This window comes from Squalius cephalus (assembly GCF_949319135.1).
Source record: "Squalius cephalus genome assembly, chromosome: 25".
Taxonomy (NCBI): Eukaryota; Metazoa; Chordata; class Actinopteri; order Cypriniformes; family Leuciscidae; genus Squalius; species Squalius cephalus.
Genome location: NC_137146.1, coordinates 22,786,502 through 22,808,662, shown reverse-complemented (window position 1 = coordinate 22,808,662; position 22,161 = coordinate 22,786,502). Strand labels below are relative to the sequence as shown.

Sequence of the window (22,161 nt, the reverse complement as noted above, 5' to 3'; positions counted from 1 at the left end):
GGAATGAGCTTCTCTGACATGTCCAATTAGCTGTCATTGTGTCAGTCAAGCGTCAGTCTTCAGTGAGAAGTGTTTTCTTTAAAAAAATAATAATAAAGCTGAGATAAAAGAAGACCTGACCCAGTTTTCCAGTCAAAGCACTGATCGAGCCCCATCATATCAACCAATCCGTTAGATGAAAGAGAGGACATGTCACAGTGAGACACGGGCAGAGATTGAGAAAAAACACCAGGACAAGAGGACATCCAGAGAAACATCATTGATGGAGTGTGGTGGGGTGTCAGGAGCGTTTTGTACCTGGCAGTGTGGATAACACTGAACTGTTCATCAGCGGGGCAGAGGGGAGGAGGATAAACTGACAGGGGCTCTATTACTAAGACCTCCTCCTGGGACTCCTGGGAAGGGCGATGTTTTTTAAGTTGAAATTTTCTTTAGAAAAAAAGGCTCTGTAAATTGTAGGTTATAGATTTACAACATAAATATAATAATTAAATTATATATACAACATAAATATAATAATTAAATTATATATTATAATAGAAACATTTTGAAATAGAAAATGTCCCCTGACAAAATATCTTAAGTTTACCTCGAGCATATACATCTAAATTAAATCCATCCATCCATCCACCCACCCATCCATCCATCCATCCATACGCACACTACCATTTTAAAGTTTGTGGTCTGTATGATTTTTTTTATGTTTTTGAAAGCAGTCTTTTATGCTCACCAAGGTTGTATTTATTTGATCAAAATAACAGTAATATTGTAAAATGTTACTACAGTTTTAAATAACTGTTTTCTATTTGAATATGTTTTACATTTGTATATTTTCCTGTAATAACAAAGCTGAATTTTCAGCATCAGTACTCCAGTATTCAGTGTGCTGATTGATTGATTTGCTGCTCAAGAAACATTTATTATAATCACTGTTGGATTATTATTATTATTATTTTTTATAAACAGAAACCACTTTTATTCAAAATATAATCTTTTGTATAAATGTATAAACACATCCACTGTAATTTTTGATCAGTTTAATGCATACTTGCTGAATAGAACAAAAATGTATACCATAAATGGCCATATTAACTGTCTTAATAATGTTGCCTGGTCTTCTGTATGATTTATCATGCACATTAATTCAAAGAGAGAAAAAGAGTTTGTCTTGTTAAAAACTTTTTCCACCTCTAAAGCAAATAGACACACACACACACACACACACACACACACACACACACACACACACACACACATATATATATATATATATATATATATATATGAAATTATTAGAATATTTCCTATGATAAGGCCATCCTTAAAAATATTCTTGTTTGCCGTAACCCGACCGACCCAGTCAATTTAGGTCCGACCCAATTTTTTTTTTTTTCCCCTTTTAGTCCGACCGACTTGCCGATGTAAACTTGCGTTAAGACCGACCGATTTTTTTTTTTACTCTTCAAACAACTAATACAAATGCAATAAAATGATATTAATTATATTTCATTGTGAATAAATAGGCCTACATAGGCTACAAACGTAGGCTACGCTCTTTCTTTTAAATAAAAACCCGTGGCGTCATCTATGATTATAAGGGCTGTGTAGGCTGTGCCTATGTGAAATGAAAGCGAAATCGCGACACTCAGATCCATGAAAAATATGTTTTAGTAGGCTAATTCTATGAATTACACTGCGCAAACCAAAAGTAGGCTAATATACCCACCGGATGAAGAGGGATCGGCTCTCCACAGAACATAATAGCCTATTCATTTTATTTTTCGTGTTCGCATTTATGAGGAAGAAACAATGTTACGTAAACTTAATCTTTGACACAGAAAACACTTGTTTATTAATAAACAATTGAAATGTCTCCTTGATACATTTGACATACTAATAATCATTACTTTTCCCAGTTCTGACAGCTTAGGCGCGTTATTGGCAGCGCACCCGTTACATGAATAGGCCTATAATATTACCGCTATAATATTATTCTTTGGTGTTCAGTTTATACAGGTTGTCTAATTGTTATTAGTTATATATATATAACTTGGCACGAAGTTCTGGAAAACTGTCAGTGAAGTCCCGATATGCAAATTTGACCAAAATTGTACTTTATTTTTTTTTACATCGAATCTCGGAAAAAAAAATATAGACCGACCTCCGACCTTTTTTTTTTTTTTTTTTTGCTGTTACGGCAAACCAAAATATTTTTAAGGATGGCCTAAATCAAAAAAGCATTTACAATACAAAAATAATTCAAGTTCTGAAAAGTATAATACACTCAATACTTGGTCGGGGCTCCTTTTGCATGAATTACTGCATCAATGCTGCGTGGAATTGAGGCGATCAGCCTGTGGCACTGCTGAAGCCCAGGTTGCTTTGAAAGCAGCTTTCAGCTCATCTGTATTGTTGGGTCGGTTGTTTCTCATCTTCTTCTTGACAATACCCCATAGATTCTCAATGGGATTCAGGTCAGACGAGTTGGCTGGCCAATCAAGCACAATAATGTCATGGCGAGCAAATCCGTCAGTAGTTATTTTGGCACTGTGGGCAAGTGCTAAATCCTGCTGGAAAAGGAAATCGGCATCTCCATGAAGCTTGTCAACAGATGGAAGCATGAAGTACTCTAAAATCTCCTGGTAGACGACTGCGTTGACTTAGGATTTGATGAAACACAGTGGACCAACACTAGCAGATGACATGACACCTCAAATCATCACTGACTGTGGAAACTTCAAGCAAGTTGGATTCACTCTTCCTCCAAACTCTGGGACCTTGATTACCAAATTAAATGCAAAATGTAATTTCATCTGAAAACTTTGGACCACTGAGCTACAGTCCAGCTCTTTTTTCTTTTTCTCTTTAGCCCAGGTAAGACACTTCTGACGTTGTCTCTGGTTCAGGAGTGGCTTGGTACAAGGAATGTGACAGTTGAAGCCCATTTCCAGAAGACATCTGTGCGTGCTGGCTCTTGATGCACTGACTCCAGCTTCAGTCCACTCCTTGTGAAGCTCTCCCAAGTTCTTGAATTTTTTCTTCCAGTCAACTTTCCATGAACATGCTTCATACAGCACTCTGTGAACAGCCAGCCCTTTCAGCCATGACCTTTTGTGGTGTCAATGATCGTCTTCTGGACAACTGTCAAGTCAGCAGACTTCCCCATGATTGTGGTTGAGAGTACTGAACTAGACCGAGAGATACCCGGTATTTATACTTTATGATTGGTAATTTAATCAGTTTGAAATTAAATATTGTAATATTTTGAGGTAAGTGTTTTTTTTTTGTTTTTTTTTTATAGCTGTATATAGGCCTTGATTATCGACATTAACATAAAAAAAGGTTTGAAACATTTTAGTTTATGTGTTATTAGTATAGAATATATTACATTTTCACTTTCTTAAATAACTGATGAAAAAAAAAGACAAAAAATATATTTATAATTATTATATATATATTAGGGGTGTGATGAGATTTCTCGCTGAGTGAAAATCTGTCTCGTGATATCACCCTGATAGAGCGTGAGGGTGAAATTAGCATAGAATATGCCACCTTTTATATAAATAAACAACCATTGTAAACTATTGTAAACGTCTTCTCTACTCATCCAGCTTTGCAGTCGCACACAGTGCAGCAGGAATCAAGGTTCACTGATCGCATGATGGCGGATGACAAATGTCTTCTCTTGTAGAATGCGCTCCCTATACACAGAGTATGTGCGATCGCGAACCCGAAAGTGAAAATGAAACGTGTGCTCCCTGATGCGCGCAAATTAGGCTGCATACAATAGTCTTTCTCCCAATGTCAAACCTATCTCTGGACTGTGTAGCTGTGGCTCTGGTCTCTGTTTTGGTCTCTGTTTGCACTTTGAATATTGAGAGAGTACTGTAACGTCTGAAGAGCGACAAACAAGGGTGGCTCCGTTTCTGAACTTTTAATCGGAACGCAAGAACAACTGTACACAAAACGCACCAGCCAACTCGGCACAAAATAAAACAGCAATTTCACAACAATTATAAAGAGTCTGTGTGCTACAGTACTTAATTGCACTTGCACTTATTGTTTGCACTTAATAAGACTAAGAGAAAACTGTTATTTATTTTTGTTATTTATACTATTTCTATGTTCAATATGTGGAAATGAGTTCAATTAGGAGGTCACACACAGCCTCAATCAGAAGTTCTGTAAGCTCATATATGTACAGTAAGGTCTGAAGAGACTCATGAAATCATCCAGGAGAAAAGCAAGTCAGTTGAGTTTGTGGCAAAACCTTTTACAGTGCTTGTATTGTATATTGTTGTCTTTCAATGCATTTGATAATTCATTCTCATAAAGTAGAACTGAAATGACATTCATTCCAGGATTATTAGTTAAAACATTTCAAAATGCACATACAGATTATTTTTCCAGTCATGAATTTTGTCATTGAGGATTTCTATAAAATATTGTGCAAAAATCTCATCTCGTCTCATTCTCGTGAACCTAATCTCTCGTCTCGTCTCGTGAGTTAAGTGTCTCATATATATATATATATATATATATATATATATATATATATATATATATATATATATATATATATATATATATATATATATATATATATATATATATATACATACATATCAGTGTTTCCCCTACCATTGTCTTCACGGCAACCCGTGAAAATAAAAGTTCAGTTTAACTTGACAGAAATATATTACTGTTGTACAGTAGAATTTAGACGTGTTTCAATGTAATAATAATACTAACACTTATACAAATAAATTATCATCAAAACTTAATTTAAGGAATAATCACAACTTTTCTTCCATGTTTTAATTTTAACAGTAAAGCTCATTGTGCAGCACGCTGTTTGACAAAAAGTTTGTTTAATTTCATATGATTAAAATAAATTAAATTAATGTTTTATGTCTTCATTTGATTACCAGAAAAAACACAACACCGAGTTTGTGTGAAAAAAAAAAGTTTTTTTTAAAATGTTGTATAAGTTTAATAATTCGATAAGTTTCATGATTTCACTTAATTAGACATGCTTTTTGATTATTAAAAATTGTATGGTGTGCACCAGTTCTGGCAGAGAGCTTTATTACTCAGCTTTTGAAAGCTATGAATCTGTAGCCAAAATCCCGTGGTGGGTGGTGTGGCGCAATGGATAAGACACATGCCTTTGGTGTGAGAGACCCGGGTTCGAATCCACTGTGAGCCACCAATGTGTCCCTGAGCAAGACACTTAACCCCTAGTTGCTCCAGAGGCGTGCGACCTCTGACATATATATAGCAATTGTAAGTCGCTTTGGATAAAAGCGTCAGCTAAATGAATAAATGTAAATGTAAATGTATGACAAGTAGTTTCGGGGGGTCTACCACTCCCCCTGAAAAAAATCCTAAGGGAAAAACTGACATATATTTAGCTAAAGTCGCCATTTCCTCTTGCTTTTTTAAACTCTCCCCATCTAATCATCAACATTTAGAGACCACTTCTCATGATCCAATCAATTACTGATACATAAAATCCCACCCTACATGTTTTTGTCATTAAACATTCTATTTGACTCGAATGACTCGAATGTGAAATGTCACATTGCGTATAAGTAAAATGGGCAAATGGTGTCATGTTGATGTCAAGAATAGGATTATTTGCAATGTGCCTTGGATAAATCAGGTGCACTTATGTAAGTGACCTGGTTTACAGGCAGAAGTCTGTAGAGATCTTTGAGACCTGTCCAATGTCCTGTAGTTTTGGAGTGGCGTCAGGACTCAAGCTAGAAATGCCACCTGCTCGGTCTCTACGGCCTGTGCTCATTCTCTCTGCTCTATTAGCCTGACTGCCTGAACCATCACCTGCTCCAGTTTAGATAGAGCACAGACGTGAAATGAAAGACTGCAGCATGACAAGGTGTCCAAATGGACAGAAGAGGATGACAACACGCACATACTTGTATATGTGGTTTACAGGAACTCTCCATAGGCATGGTTTTTATACTGTAGCCTACAAACTATATATTCTATCCCCCTACACTAACCCAACCCCTAAACCTACCCATCACAGAAAACACAGAAACTCTGCATGTTTTCAATTTCAAAAAACATAGTTTAGTGTGTTTTAAGCCATTTGTTTTACGACCCATTTGGTAAATCATGTTTATGTTGTATAGCCATGTCATTACACACATGTGTGTCCTCATAAACCACATACTTAAGAGCACACACACACACAGGCTCAAAAGCAGAAAACCAATCAGTGTCTCATCTCAATATGTGCCTCCCATTAAATATTTTACACTGAGATTATTATTAGAGAAATATGCAAATGTATGAAATAACACAAAACTACAGACAAAACTACTCAATTAGTTTCTCAAAGACTGAATCTGCTAGTTTAATGTAGGCAAACCAGCATTCACAGCACACTAATTAAAGCACGGCTGGGAGATTTTAATGGCTTTCAGAGCAAGGGAATGCAGAGATTTATATTGCCCAGTAACAGGCTTCACTGGCCACGTATAAACTGCACTTAAATATGGTTCTTCCTCCACTGCTGAGAGCTTAATCCTGTTCTTTACTGTTTGGATGCTTCTTTTAGTACTATTTCAAAGGCAGAGAAGATTTTTATTTTTTAAATTACAGTAACAAAATTATTTTAAAAACTAAAGATTCTGAAAGCATTGAAGGAGACCCCATAATAATTTAATATAGATTTACAATAGTAATAATAAATTGTATTTTATTATATGATATTATTAATATCGTATTTTTTTAAATATGACAGTTTCATTATAAATATGGTGATTATCTCTAAGGTGGGCACCCATCTTAATATATGATATTTACCATCTGAATCTTACAATGTCATGTCAGCAAATGGAAAAGTCAGCCAGCTGTTTATTATTTCTGTAATTTATTATGTTAATTATTGTGTATTTTGCCCTAACAGCAGGGGCGCCTTTTACCCCTTGAAAATCATTAAGACAACCTTTGTCTCAAAATATATTTAATAATTTTGGCGAATCTCATTTGCTACTTAAATCTACAACATTTTAAAAAACATCAAATATTAGATCAAACTGGCGCAGAATCAACTTTTTGCTGCTGCCCGCGATCGTGTCAAGGATCAGAAAAATTTCCACGTGCATCTTGAAAAGTGAATGTTTTGGAAAGTGCTGTAACAAGTTGCACCCTTTAACTTGTAGTGTAACGAATTACTGTTGCCAGGAATTAATAAGTAAAGTAATAATATTACTTTTAAAAGGAGTGAAGAGCAATAACAACATTTTAAATTGAGTATGGAGCCCAAAACTGTATACTTTATATTTGTGTTGTTCAGCCGCATTGAATGTGTCCAGAACCAGACCCAATTGAAACTTCCAAGGACAAGCCAATATGTTTTGGAAAACATTAAAGGTGTTCTGGCAAGATGCAGTAACATGAAAGGCTGTGTCTGTAATAGGATTATGCACCTGTATGTAGACACTTGAAACATTCTGGTTTGTTAACAGCATTATGTGTGTGTGTGTGTGTGTGTGTGCGCTATGGCCTAGAGGCTCATGGCCCCGGGCCCTTTGCTCCCAGGCTCCTTACCTGGAGTCAGCAAAATGACAGAGGTGACGATCAGAGAGCAGATGACCAGAATAACAAGCAGTGCAATCGCTATTCCCTTCCAGTTCCTCTGCGGAGGGTTACTTCCCACCAGCTCCTACAGAAAGAGACGGACAAAGAGAGAGAAAGCATGTGAGTCGATGAATGCAAATGGGAGGTTAGTCAAGGACAGTTGTGAGCCAGTGAGCAGCACCTCCTGGGAAACGGCTGTTGGCCTAAAACAAATTCTGCCAACATCTGTGTAAAAAAGTGTCATTTAGTGTGACATACACTATTGTTCAAAAGTTTGGGGCTGGTAATGCTCATCAAAGCTGCATTTATTTGATTCGATTTGATTAAAACCTTTTCTATTTCAATATAATAAAAGGTAATTTAGTCCTGTGATTGAATAACTCCAGTCTTCAGTGTCACATGATCCTTCAGAATTCCTTCTAAGATGCTGATTTGTTGTTCCTGAAACATTTATTATTTTTATCAATGTTGAAAACAGTTGCTGCTAATACTTTTTGTTCAAACCGTGATATTGTATTTTTCAGGATTCCTTGATAAATAGAAAGTTTGAAAGGACAGCATTTTTTCAAATGTAAATTTGTTTTGTGACTAATAAAAGTCTTTACTGTCACTTTTGATTAATGTAATGCATCTTAGCCGAATAAAAGTATTAATAAAAATAAAAATAAATCATACTGACCCTGAACTTTTGAACATTTGACTTTTTTTTTCTTACAGCAACAGAGGAAGATTTATTGGTTAAATAAAGTTTGAAGTTCTGAAAAGCTTGAGGGCGTTTTAATTTCTAAAGGCCAAAAAAAACACATACATCATTTGTATTTGGTTCATGTGTTGTGCATAAGAACTATGTGGAGTAAAGAAAAGCATTTTTTTTCTCCAAATTTGAGATTAATTAATTGATGTTGAGCATAAAACAGAGCAAATTTTCTCAATAAATATTTAGCAGTAGCTCAAACTGAAACAAATTTGATCAATTATTAGAAGTTCCTCCACATGAAAAATTTGAGCATAAGAGGAGCCATTTCAGGAAACAGGAAATGAGTCAAGTGTGAATGACAGACAATAAACTCAATAAATCAAACCGTTTGTTTATTAAAAAAGCAGAGAACAGACCCGCTCATACAGATGCCGCTAAAACACAAGATTCACAACAAGCAGACAGTTAGTAGACACAGAGCATTTGAACTTCATAGCAGAATGGATGCAAATAGAGTTGAAAGTAGCATGCGGCTGTGGCCTGTGTTCCAGCGGCTGACATTTTTATTGGACTCAACTCAGACTAATGAAGTGGAAGTCTAGTGGCGAGGGCGGCATTAAACTCTTTAAGGCCTGAGCTGTTAGTGACCTTGTTCCTGTCCTAATTGAATAGCGCGCCAGACATCATTAGCCTGGAGATAACAGTAGCCAGAGCCTGTTTACCGGGACACCCATTACAAGGACTCATTAAAGTCCCTTTCTCTCTCTCTCTCTCTGTTTCTCTCTTCCTCTCTAGGGTCACACAGACAGACTCTTCCTTTCCGGTATGCAGACATAGCAACTGAGTCTCATGTGAATAGAGACACATCATTACAGCACTAACCACCAACGGCACCTTTCACCCTGCCCAGGGCTCCAGACTGCAACCATTTTTCCTGCCGGTGTGACCAAATATTTATTTACGTTTCAAGGACCGGTTATTAATTCGGACCAATAATAGACAGCGCAGCGCCCCGAACTTGCCAGTCGCGGGCCGATCTCAATCACGCGACACTGTTACTAGGAGATCCAGACTCTTGACATACAGTGAAGAAATCCATTGAATTCGCCTCAGAATTGATAACATCATCGCTGCGAGATCCAGTGAGAAACATTCCAATTAGACGCAGAGTTCTCTGTTATAAACTATAGATATCAGATCAAACAGCGCTGACGTGGAAACCAGGAGAAACACTTACTGAAGGCTTTCAGTCCACAAATCAGCAACATTCACCATGGTTTTAGGCTAATGTAGTAACTTTAACCATAACTATGGTATTGTGACAGAAATAGTCAAACGCTTACAAGTACTACACATCTTTTTCCAGCACTTCAAAACTATAATATCATATATAAATGTTATTTTTAATGTGATGACCAACACATGTTTTGTTCATACTTCAAAGACTGTCCTAAAACTAAAAAATGTAAGATGTAGGAAAACTGTTATTTAAAAAAAAAAAATAATACCATTGTAAACTGTAGGATGCTTATTGGCTATTTTCACTCCTTAATATACATTTTTTCACTCATATTGCTTTTGAATTAATATTAAGACATTATGAATGATAATAAAGTTAATTTCATCTACACCAGGGATGTCCAATCCTGCTCCTGGAGGGCCACTGTCCTGCAGAGTTTAGCTCCAACCCCAATTATACACACCTGAACCAGATAATAAAGGTCTTAGGCATTCTAGAAACTTCCAGGAAGGTGTGTTGAGGCAGGCTAGAGCTAAACTCTGCAGGACAGCACCCTCCAGGACTGAGTTTGGACACCCCTGATCTACACCCTAAATTAAGCTTAGTGCTTTATTGTCAGCCCCAGTGCTACCAGATATTTTTTGTAGAACTCAGTGGCTCTGGTGCTGCTGCCCTCAAATGTTAGTCTGGAGCCCTGTGAACTTAAAATAAAACTACACATTGTAATATCTGTACGTTAAGTCTATTTATTATTAAAGACTTTGCCAGTATTACAGTTATTTTGGGGGAATTTGAATAATTGCATTGTAAGCTGATTTAAGGTGTGCCCCTACGTTTTCTGCTTGCACTCCAAAAATTTTCAGTCAGGGGCTACAGCGCTCCAGTAAAAAAAGTTAGTCTGGAGCCCTGCTGCCGTACCTCACATATGCGATCCTAATGACAATAACAGCTGGGTATATTTTACCCACAATGCTCTGCATCTTAATGAGACACATTAAAGGGATGTGTTCACCGATTATCATTAAGCTTTGTATCAGTAGAAACCAGGTAGTATTTTCGAATGACCATGCTTCCCTCCCTGCCTCCCTGCCTCATGTCCCCCTGAGATGAGAGATTTCTGTATTGTGTGTTTGAAAAAAAAAAAAACTCTGATGACGCAAAAATCGTCATTTTTTTGGCCAGAGGCGAGAGACTACAGCCAGTAGTAGGAGATCGTTCCACATGTTCTCAACCCGCCCATAGGGGGATCTCATGATAAAACGGCTTCTTTTCAGTTTCGAGTCAACTAGTAGCCTAGTTGTATCATTTCTTCTGATACTGCCCTCTGTAACCGGTAGGCATTGCTTGGGAGTGGCCTCGTAGGGCAGCGAAGCAAGTGCATTCTGGAACTTGTTGTCTTTCATCCACATGAGCCAAAAATACATCTTCTGGCTTTTCTCAGTCTAGAAGGCACCAACTTCTGAAATAATTTCACATTTCTACTACATAAATGACCCAATTTAAATACACATTCATCTTTCCAGCGGTGAAATATCCCTTTAAGATAATTTATCAGAAATGTGTCTGATTGTGATACATGTGCACACACAAAAGCACCTAAATGGCAGGTGCATGCCAACGTACGGGCTGATTATTTTTGTTTTGATTTGCTTTTTCTGTTGTTAATATCAACAGATAAATGACACCACAATCGGTATCTGAAAAATAGCACCCAGAATCATAGGGAAAGTAACATCTTTAAGCAATTACATATTGCTTAAAGTCAGACGCATTACAGAAATGGTTGACACATACCAATTTGAGAGAAATACATTAATAATAGTTCTAATAACAACTGGGATGTGTGATGTGTACACTCAGCAAATCAGCAAAATTTAAGCATAATTTAACGCACTACTTAAAAAGCTATTGCTGTCTCAGAAAAAAACATCAAAGACAGAATGAATGGAAGAATTGAAAATGAAAGTTGTGTGTGTAGTGATGAATCACAATGAAACATGAAGTTGCATGGTGATGCTCTAGAGCAGTGGTTCTCAAACCTCTCCTGGAGTACCACCAGCCCTGCACATGTTGTATGGCTCCCTCTATCACACCTGATTCAGCTTATGAGCTCATTAGTAGAGACTGCAGGACCTGAACTGGGTGTGTCAGATATAAGGAGACATACAAAATGTGCAGGGCTGGTGGTACTCCAGGACAGGTTTGAGAACCACTACTCTAGAGAGGTGTCTTCGAAAATCTGTTGAATAATACAGTATAATAATAAATGTGTCTCTAACACAGTGAAGCATGGAGGAAGAGGTGTCATTGTGTGGAGAGCATTGCTAGCTGCTGGTATTGGTGAGCTACTTCTCTGTGAAAAGTAATTTAATGCTTTGGAATACAGGAGAATATTGCAGAATGGCTTGCTTCCCACAAATTCAAAGTTTTTATCTAAAGAGGAATGATCAGATGTTATTTTTCAACAAGAAAATCCTCCAGCCCAAATTGCAAAGACAACCAAGAAGTGGCTTGAGAACAAGTCCATCACGCTCATGTTTGATCAGAGTCCCGATTTGAACTCTATAGTGAATATTTTTGTCTCACATTAACTCAAACAAACTGGGATACTCATGAACTGTTTGAAGCCATCAACATTGAGTGGAACAACACTGACTCTTGTTCCTGCAAAACGATGTCTAAAAGTTTACCCACACAGCTTAAACATTTAAAGAAAACAATTGGGAAGGCTATTCCATGCTAAGTTACTTTATCTACAGTATTTGTGTCAGTTTTGCTAATTTCCTGACCATTGATTTGTGATTTTTACAATTGAACACTTTTCTTAGGACTGGTTCACACAGAATGCGTTTTTGCTTTAGAAACGTGAAAAGCAGGTCAGTGGAAAAACAGAAAAAAACCCCAAGGTCTAGAGCAGGGGTGCCCAATCCTGCTCCTGCCGATCGACGGTCCTGCACAGTTCATCTCCAACCCTAATCAAACACACCTGACTTTAATTTTCATGTGAACCTGAAGACCTTAATTGGTTGCTTCAGGCGTGTTTGATTAGGGTTGGAGATGAACTGTGCAGGACAGTCGATCGGCAGGAGCAGGATTGGGCACCCCTGGTCTAGAGACACATTTTTTAAGAGTCAAACTTCTTTTAACTTCAGCGTCGCATTTTTAGAATGACGTGTCATACGCGAGACACTGAAAAAGATGCGAGACGTGAGCGCAACAGTTAAAGACATCTGTCCAGCACGCGTTTACCTTGAAAAACAATGGAAAAGTAGCGTAGTGGGATGGAAAAATGCATTCTGTGTGAACAGTCCCTTAGAAAAAACAATGCTTCAACCTGTTACGACAAATATAAAATGGACTTCAGTAAATATACATTGGTAATCTGTATCACCACTGGTTATACAATAAATAAATAAATAAATAAATAATAATAAGCGAAGGTGACTGTGGCGAGCAGGATGAGGCCGAGGGCCGTGGGAGAATGGCGCGAGGCCGGTGGCTTGATTGATGATGAGCGACGACAGTGAAGATCGAGAGGCTTCACTGTCATTGCTCCTCCTTTTATGCTTCCACTCCTCCGTGAGAGATACGAGAACGGTGCGTATCGCAGGTGTCACTCATCATTAATCACGCCACAGGCCTCGTGCCGCTCTCTCACGGCCCTCGGCCTTGTCCTGCTCGCCACAATGACTAACTGAGGTGAACTATGCCAATTTTGAATGCTTACAGAGACATAAACTACATGGTAAGGGAAAATGTTAAAAGTGCTGAAATGATTTACTTCAACTGATTTAACTGATTCACTGGATTTAACTTAAATTATTAAGCAGTTACTGCACTACTGTTTTCTACATTGATAACATTAAGAAATGTTTCTTGAGCACCGAGCATATTAGAATGATTTCTGAAGGATCATGTGACACTGATGACTAGAGTAATGGCTTCTGGAAATTTAGCCTTGCAATCATATAAGAATAAAATACATTTCAAATATATATTAAATTAGTAATAATATATTGGTCACTTGCAAAATAGAGCACACTTTATGCTGAATGTGGCCCAAAGAAGCCTTGTTCTGACTAGACCTGCAGCAACGTCCTGCAATACAGTCCAGTAATGGCCCACACCTGGCCTCTCACAAGACAAACACACAAGCGAGGGACAACCCAGATCTATGACATCCATCCTGGACCATTATCATAATGACCGTGCCATTACAGCAGCTTAGTAAACACACCACACACCTGTTTATGACAAGCCCTCTGCCTTCCATTAAACCACCGCAACACTTTCCTACCAGGAGAGCTATTATACTTTATAATGGCTGCTGTCCAGAACACCATCATAATTTTTTATATATTTTTACCAGCAACTCAAAATAATACAACAAACCCACGCTGACCGCTAACTATAGCGTGCTTTCATATACACACAAAAACACACACACACACACACATCCAGATAATACTCTACTGCCATGTTGTGTGCACAAAGAGAAAAGATACAGAAAATAAGTAAATAAATAAAAAAAGAGAAAGTGTTTTGGCAGGTGTGAAATGAATACAGATCTGTAGATAACAACAGAAAGAGAGCAGTACTCCAGCTTTCATTCCCTGATTGGAGGAGACTACAGCTTACAAAGCCAATGAAAAAAAAAAAAACCCCGAAAAAAACACACACACTTGAAAAGACACACTACAGCCTGAGTGCAGCTCAGAAAAACAATGGGAACAGACAGACAGGAGGGAGGATGTGAGGTGACTGTACAAGCTGCATTTCTGTCTTTGACATATAGGTGTACTTTACAGATACTGTATGTGCGTCCTGAATTACACATTACTGCACCACCCTGCCAAAGCTTGAGTTCTAGTTTCTAAACAGCTGGTGGTGGAAATGAATGAAAAAAGTAGGACTGTGCGATATTGACAAGACATTATATTTTTTAAACCTAAATGAATGCTTACATCATCTATTGTGTCTGTTTCTTACATTTAATCAATACATTTAATTAGTATGAGACACAATAGGGCTGATATCAATCAAATGAAATCAGTATCAACAAAACTTGCAATGCAGAGGAAACACTTAATGCAGCTCAGAGGGGACATGCATGCATTTAACCTGCAGTTACAAATGCATAAATAATGTTTCGATGTTTTAAACATAAAATATTGAATACTGAATAGAAATTATTTAAAAAATGAAAAGATGCTTTAAATGTGAAATTAAAACCGCGAATAGGTGGCAGCAAGTCACTGTTTATGAGTGAGTCACTGAGTTTCAACTGATTCATTCAAACGGCTGATTCATTCAGGAACAAAGCATTTGACTTGAGTAAGTCATTGAATAATTTATTCGAACGATTAGTTCATTCAGTAACGAAACAGACTGACGCGTGTTGCTCAGAGAAGCAAAAAAGTCCTGTGGCTTTGATTGGAACTATTTTCATTGACGAAATACAGCAAAAACAAACAATATTTTGTCTAAAAAAATGGCACTCTTCGTATGATATTGATTAACTATATAAAATGATTATCTTAAACATTGAGGGCATTCAAAATGCATTTTAATAGACTAAATCACGCAGTGAAAGTATGCGTTAAATTTTCACGCGCACTAGTGTTAACCCTCATCATGTAGTGTATGCGCACACTCTCTAGATGTGTTTTTGTAAAGTGAGGGACATACTCGATCGCACATTGTTAAAACAACAATCACAATATTATCGTAGACAATATGTATAGCACACCACTATAAAAAAGATTTGCATCTACACTGAAAATAAACATATGCAGTTGGTGCATAAAACGTGACATTAACTTGACATTATCGCCAGAACAAGGGCTTGGAGGCATCCTGCATAAAAGCACAGGATTAAAGACTTGAATGTACAATATTCAAATTGTTCACTTATTGGTGGCACGCACTGAACAAAAAAACACAATATTTACAAGTCCACTTAGCATGCTTGAATCAGTAGCGAGCTATCATTTGCTTTCATTGAGATTCAAGGCAGAGCAAGGAGAAGTGTGTAAAATAGAGGACATTTGCATTGCTAATCTCCATTGTCTGATGTGACCTCCCAAGTCTTCCACTTTTTGTTACATCGTAGGTCAAGATTTACCCGATATTGGCATCTTTCTTGTCTGGTGATTTCAGTGATGAACACCTATATTTCAAATATAGCAGATACAAATAGCAAGAGTTTTCTCAAAACAGCATTGCCCAGTCTGGAGTGTGTTTCCTGTACAACGATGTAACTCACTGCTTAACCACCGGAGTAGGATGCATTACATGGCTGTACCTTTGTCAATTAAACCACTTTGATTCAACAATATAGGACTGTCATTAATGATGTCACATGCAGGTGGTGGAGTAATAACTTCTGCTAGTTAATCAATATGAGATCCCAATTAATTAGTATAGTTCATGTACACAAATAACCAGAAAAAAAAATTATCATGTAGCATGTAATTGGCATACACTTTACTCCCATATACATGCAGTTAATTCAATCAGCAGCTTTTCTCCACAACGTAATTTGTTACATTCAGAACAATCAAAAACAATTCTTATGCCAAGTAATAGAGTCAATAGACCTAACTGTTAAATGTTGCCAAGCCACATGTCTATCACCTTGGTACATTCATAAGAATTCAACTGAAGTGGTACAGGTGTGTGTACAGTATACTTTGAACATGGTTTATCCAATCAGATTTTAGAGCTGGAATTATCAGATTAATAAGGCTTCCTTCAACAAGGTAGAAATGTCAATGAAGTTTGTGAAATGTCAAAATAAAAGAAAGTAGAGTTCCTGAGACCTTTCATTGAAGCAGTTGATGCCGTCACATGATACACAAACACATGGCACAGCACAGAGCAATAATACATTAGTAAGTAGAATATTATCACTCCTGAAGCATGACACCTGCTGAGTACTTGTATCTTTAATGTGCAGAAAAGCTGTTCAGTCCCTGCTTCCATAAGAGCAGAGAGCTCAGCACAGTAGTAAGTGTTCTTCCATCACACTGAGTGAGAGGAAGGTGTAAATGTGAGGCTGCTCATGTTCCCTTACCTTTACTCAGCTTGGAAGCTTCTCATCAGCAGGACTAACTCTGAGTCTAACACTTCCTGTGTTCCCTGCTCTGAAAGACAAATGAATTTGATAGTGCTGCAGTATCAGGCTTCTATATCGGCCTGTGTCAACACTAAGTCACAGCAGAATCACTGGTAAAGACATTCTGAGTGATGGGGACATTCCAAGTATAGGAGATTACGTGAGCAAGACTGCTGACTACATGGCATTAAAGCGGAGCTATGCAGTTTTGGCAATTTTTTCGCTGTTTTCTCGCTTTTTGCTCGCAGGTTTCTCTATAGAGCTCCCTCTACAGCTTCGGAATAAATATTTGACAACACTGTCGTAAAAACTCATTGGCGACTCTCCCCCCTCCCCTCTTCTCCCTCTGGTCATGTGCATTTGTTTTCAAAGAAGCCGGTGAACGCACAGCCATGTCCACTGAGGTATGTATGATGCACAGAAGGCTAGCATATAAATGTTTGTGTGCAGTGCCATAAAGCAATTTGTTACATCGCGAGACCTGATATCACACGATACTTCCTGACACTGAGGCCGGCGGCCGGCGCTAGATGGAAGCGAGACAGCCACCATTCAACCCGAAAAGTCATATAACCATTCCAATGACTCCGAAGCTGTTCAGTTAAGGTTAATTAAGCTAAAAAAAACCTGCATAGTTCCCCTTTAAGAAGAACATTAAAGAGTCTGTCTATTAATAAAAGAAAAATTGCAATATTCAGTTTTATCAATTGTAGACTTTAAAGTGTTCCTGTAGCTCAAGTACTAGAGCAGGGAGTTAGCAACACAAATGTCATGGGTTTGATTCCCAGGGAATCCATGAATTGAAAAGAGGTATACCTTGAATGCAATGTAAGTATATCTTCCAAGTCTGCCAAAAACATAAATGTAATAAGATGGGAAATGATTCCCAGTATCCACCTTATTTTGCAATGTGGAAGTAAGACATTTGAAATTTTATTTAAATGTGCGAGATTTCCAAATCATTAGATTTCACATGTCTGAATAACCAGAAAAATAAAAAAGTGCAGTAAATGGAAAAACTATTTGTGCTACAAACCATTGAGTTTATTATGGAAGCTTGCTTCCACCACAGAATAAAACAATTTAAAAGATATTTGCAACTTTTTATCTCGCAATTCTGACTTCTTTTCTTAGAATTGTGAGAAATAACCTCACAATTGCGACTTAGTCAAATTCTGAGAAAAATAAATAAAAAAAAACGAATAATATGCGTTTATACCACGCAATTGCGACTTTATATTACACAATTCTGAGTTTATCACTTGCAATTGTGCATTTATATCTTGCAATTCGGACTTTATAACTCCAATTGCGAGTTTATATCTTGCAATTCAGACTTAATAACACGCAGTTGCGAGTTTATATTACGCAAGTACTTCTTTTTTATTCAGTTTAGTTTATGAATGCATGAACTTCATCTAACAAAAAGTTTAATTTCATATATATATATATATATATATATATATATATATTATCGTAGACAATATGTATCGCAATATGTATATATATATTTTTTTAATGTTGTATATGTTTATTAATTGTATAAATTTCTTGATTTCAATGAATTAGAAATGCTTTTTGATTACTACAAATTTTACACCACATATCTGTGACGCCCGCTCAACGTTGTTGGGGGGTCTACCACCCCCCCTGAAAAAAATCTTAGGGGAAACACTGTTATGATTATGATAATAAAATAAAATAAGATGATAACAAATATCAGTTTGCGATATAAAACAGCATAACTGTTTTGGTACAGGTAACTTTTGGTTCACCGGAAGCTTTGAACATTCAAGTTACAAATGGCCAACTAAGGTGGATAGCAGGGTCAAATCAGATTTATAAATATTATGAACTGTTATATTCCCTTAGCGTCAGTATACTACTTTTATTATTATTAACATGAGCTCTTTGGTTTTATGGATCCATTAAAAACTCTTCCTGAAGGACAAATTTATGTGATGAGTGATATTTACATGCCAGATGATAGTCCTTCTGTATGTGAGAACAATGGGGTTTTTTCCACTGGCTGTTGAACAAAACAAGCTTAGATCGTCCATGTACGTGATACATAATACTGAAATTTCACACTTCACAGAGGCTGATTCTGAATTCATCATCGACCTGCATCAGAGAGCGAGTAAGAAAAAGAAAGAGAGAGAAAGAAAAAGAGGAGGAGAGAAGAAGCTCCCAATTCCCCAGCCTGCACAGCTCTAAATGCATTCCTGCTGTGCTCTCTTAGCTCTCAAAGCATTGTTCTGATATGTGTGGCAGGTTGCAATTGCCTGGCAATACCCAATGGAGGAGCCTGGGAGGGCATATGGGGCCATTTGCTAAAAATCACTGCGGCGCCTGATTCAAAGAACACAAATGTATTCTTTTTAACTGGAAAATAAGATCCCAGCTTTATTTTTTATTTGCCATTCAAGAAGGAAACCATGCTTTATTACACATCTCAAAAGTGAGGAAGGGGATTTTCAACCCATCTGCACTCACTGGTATAAGTGTTCACCTCGTCTTTCTCTCTTAGCCAGCTGAAAGCCTGTTTTATAATTTTCAAATGACCTTAAAGGGGTGAATGGCAGGACATGGTGGCTTGTTAAGAACATCTAACCGGGGAGCTGATCTAAAATAGATTAAAGGTGAACAGGGGAAACCCTATGATGAGATGTAATACATAAGAAACAATCAAAACAGTCAAACACAGCATGAGTTCAGTTTAGTACCACTGTATCAACAGACTTCTCGGCCGTTGACGTTGTTATTTAAGTTTGGTTATCACAAGCTACCTAGTGTAACATTTTGAAAACACTGCAATGACACATAAAATATAAGATTTTTAGTTTAGTTTGCCATTTTTATAGATATATTTTAGATTCCTTAACCTTATCCATATACCTAAACATAACTACTTTAATAGAGTATAACATTATGGGCAGGAAAATGTACATGACCATTTTAGTAACCATTACATAATTATTTTTGAGCCGCTAATCCTACTCCTATCTTTAAAACTAACCATTACCATTTCTTAAAAAAAAAACAAAAAAAAACAAACATATATTATAAAGAAAAACGTATCAAACAGGCAAGTGTAATCACAATAATTAATTTATTGCAAAAAATTTAAAAAGTGGTACAAAGTCAACCGAATTAAGATGTGTAGCATTCGCAGTCCTCATATACAATAGTTTTATATGATACAGAGAACAATTTGAGTTGTTAATCACTGAAAAACATATTCCCATATACACAGTGAATGTGGGCCTCTCTCATTCAAATGCAAACTTCACCTAAAACCAGATATGTCAAAATCCGTGACAAAGCAGACGAGAGCAAATGAGCATTTGATATAACTGGCGTAAAACTTTATCATATAGCTTCTCATGGTGGAACATTTTTAATTTGTAACGAGTGCGGCTTTGACGTTTATGGTCGCAACTAAGGATGGAGATTAAGATTCTTGAATAAAAGCTTGAATTTGTGTCTCACATGTATTCTGAAGATTCTGTGTTTTTTGGTGTATTTTATAGTCATTGTTTGATTTACAGTATATTGATAAAATGCCTTTTGTGTAATACAGCGAACAAAATAGATATTATATGAAGTAATGGTTAAACAATTACAGAAATGTTATTCAAGTTTTTAAAGTGTATTGAAATGAGATTGCACTGAACAGAATGAAATATCATTTTAAATTAAGTAAATGAGTCACCTGTGTTCAATGAATGTGATTGAACACATATTATTCATCACAAATACAACAGAACAGAATCAGAAATACAACAGAATTAACCAAATAATTTCATGAATTCAGTATTAGATTAAATAAGGATTCATTAACATTTGTATGTTGCTGATACGTAAATAATTTGTTTTAGATGCTGTCAATACATCAATATCATACGTTTCAGTGTTTATGCAAACACTGCATAAAGAAATTGTACGTGTGATAGAACCACACTTTACATGCAAATACATAATGAGATCATATTATTAACCACAACTGTCTGCTTTTGTACCACTCTGGTCAGCACTCCATCTCTGTTACCAGTTGTTGTTGATGTAAATAGCAATACAGTCATGTTCTTCAATGGACCAGGGCTTTGAAATGAAGGCTTTCTGTTCGATTGCGGAGAATGTGGCAATCCATAAGTGAGGCTCATTACCTTCAGCGTAGCCACCTCGCTAGTGAGTATTGAACATAAACGAGCTGAGCAACGCTTGTGTTACATGCCATTATTGATCAATGCACAGCAGGGAGTCAGTTCATCAAGCCCTTCTCACTTTTCTCCAGCCAACTGAGACCAAGGAGTGGACAAGACAGGTTCAATCTAACACATCTAATCGTTAATCTCTACCCATCACTAAGAGTAGAGAAAACTGGAGGTGTGGTGCAGAACCTTAGTTCCCTATGATCTGCAATCATGGTCATGATAAGGAGAATTAACTCAAGGTAAGACTCAAGGTTTCATCAAGGTAAGAGTCCCAGAGAATGGAACAAACAACATATTGATATCCAATAAGGAATCAATATAAAGCTGCAGAAAAAGAGGAATGAACAAAATAACACCAGGATGTTGAGGGCATGATGATCCCTGATTATCAGAGAAAAGGACAAAAACAGTCCAAAGCATCCATCTAAACTTGCTTCAAACAATGATCATTCCAAATTCATTTGTCTTGTTGGAAGATCGTTTTTTCATGCAGTGGTAGCCTAAATTTTGAGATTTTGGGCCAGTTTGCTCCCTTAACATGCATGGCCCTATTTTAACGATCTGAAACGCAAGTATGAAATGCAAGTATCAAACACGAAACTTTGTGGGCGGATCTCAAATCTAAAATGGGTTGGTCTGAAGTAGCTACATTACTCATAGGTGTGGTTTGGGCGTAACGTCAAATAAACCAATCAGAGCGTCATCTCACATTCCCTTTAAAAGCAGGCGCACTTGTTCCATGGCGGATTGCTATTATAACAGCGGATTTGCCAGGCGCACGCCAGGAGCGGTTCATAGCCGAGGAGACCGATGTTCTCATCAGGGCCGTAAAAGACAGGGAAGTAACATTGTATGGGGATGGGAGAAACCCACCCAAATTAGCTTCGGTTAAACAGGCATATAATAATTTGGGTAAATGTGTAAGCTAGATTTATGCCTATTTTTTCACATCTTCATGGACTTGAAGATGTGAACTTGTATGGTAATATTTTTCCTTGTAATTATGTATGGTTTGCAAAAATGGGAACTGCTGCCTGCGTCTGTGTAGATGAGAGAAGCAAAGTGTATGTGCGTTGTGCACACGCAACATTATGGCCAAGCATGCGCCCTTAAAATAGCATCTGAATAACGCGTTTTCCCTAAAACGCAAGTTCATTCCCTAATTTACCGACAAGCATCTGTGGAGGGAAAAGTCCACTGTGTGTCGGGTGCAAAATAGGAATGATACATGCGTCGGTGTACAAAGTCAATTGCGCTGGGTGCAAGATGGGGCCCGTAA

At 37.2% G+C, this 22,161-nt stretch overlaps 1 protein-coding gene across 2 annotated transcripts in view; it reads right to left on the bottom strand.

Moving 5' to 3' along the window:
• dpp6a (dipeptidyl-peptidase 6a) overlaps positions 1-22,161 on the bottom strand; it is a 352,775-nt gene that overhangs the window by 101,557 nt on the left and 229,057 nt on the right. For both annotated transcript variants that reach the window (XM_079863854.1, XM_079863853.1), the window contains exon 2: positions 7,582-7,696. In XM_079863854.1, coding sequence (XP_079719980.1) covers positions 7,582-7,696 — 115 coding nt within the window. The remainder of the gene's footprint in view (positions 1-7,581; positions 7,697-22,161) is intronic.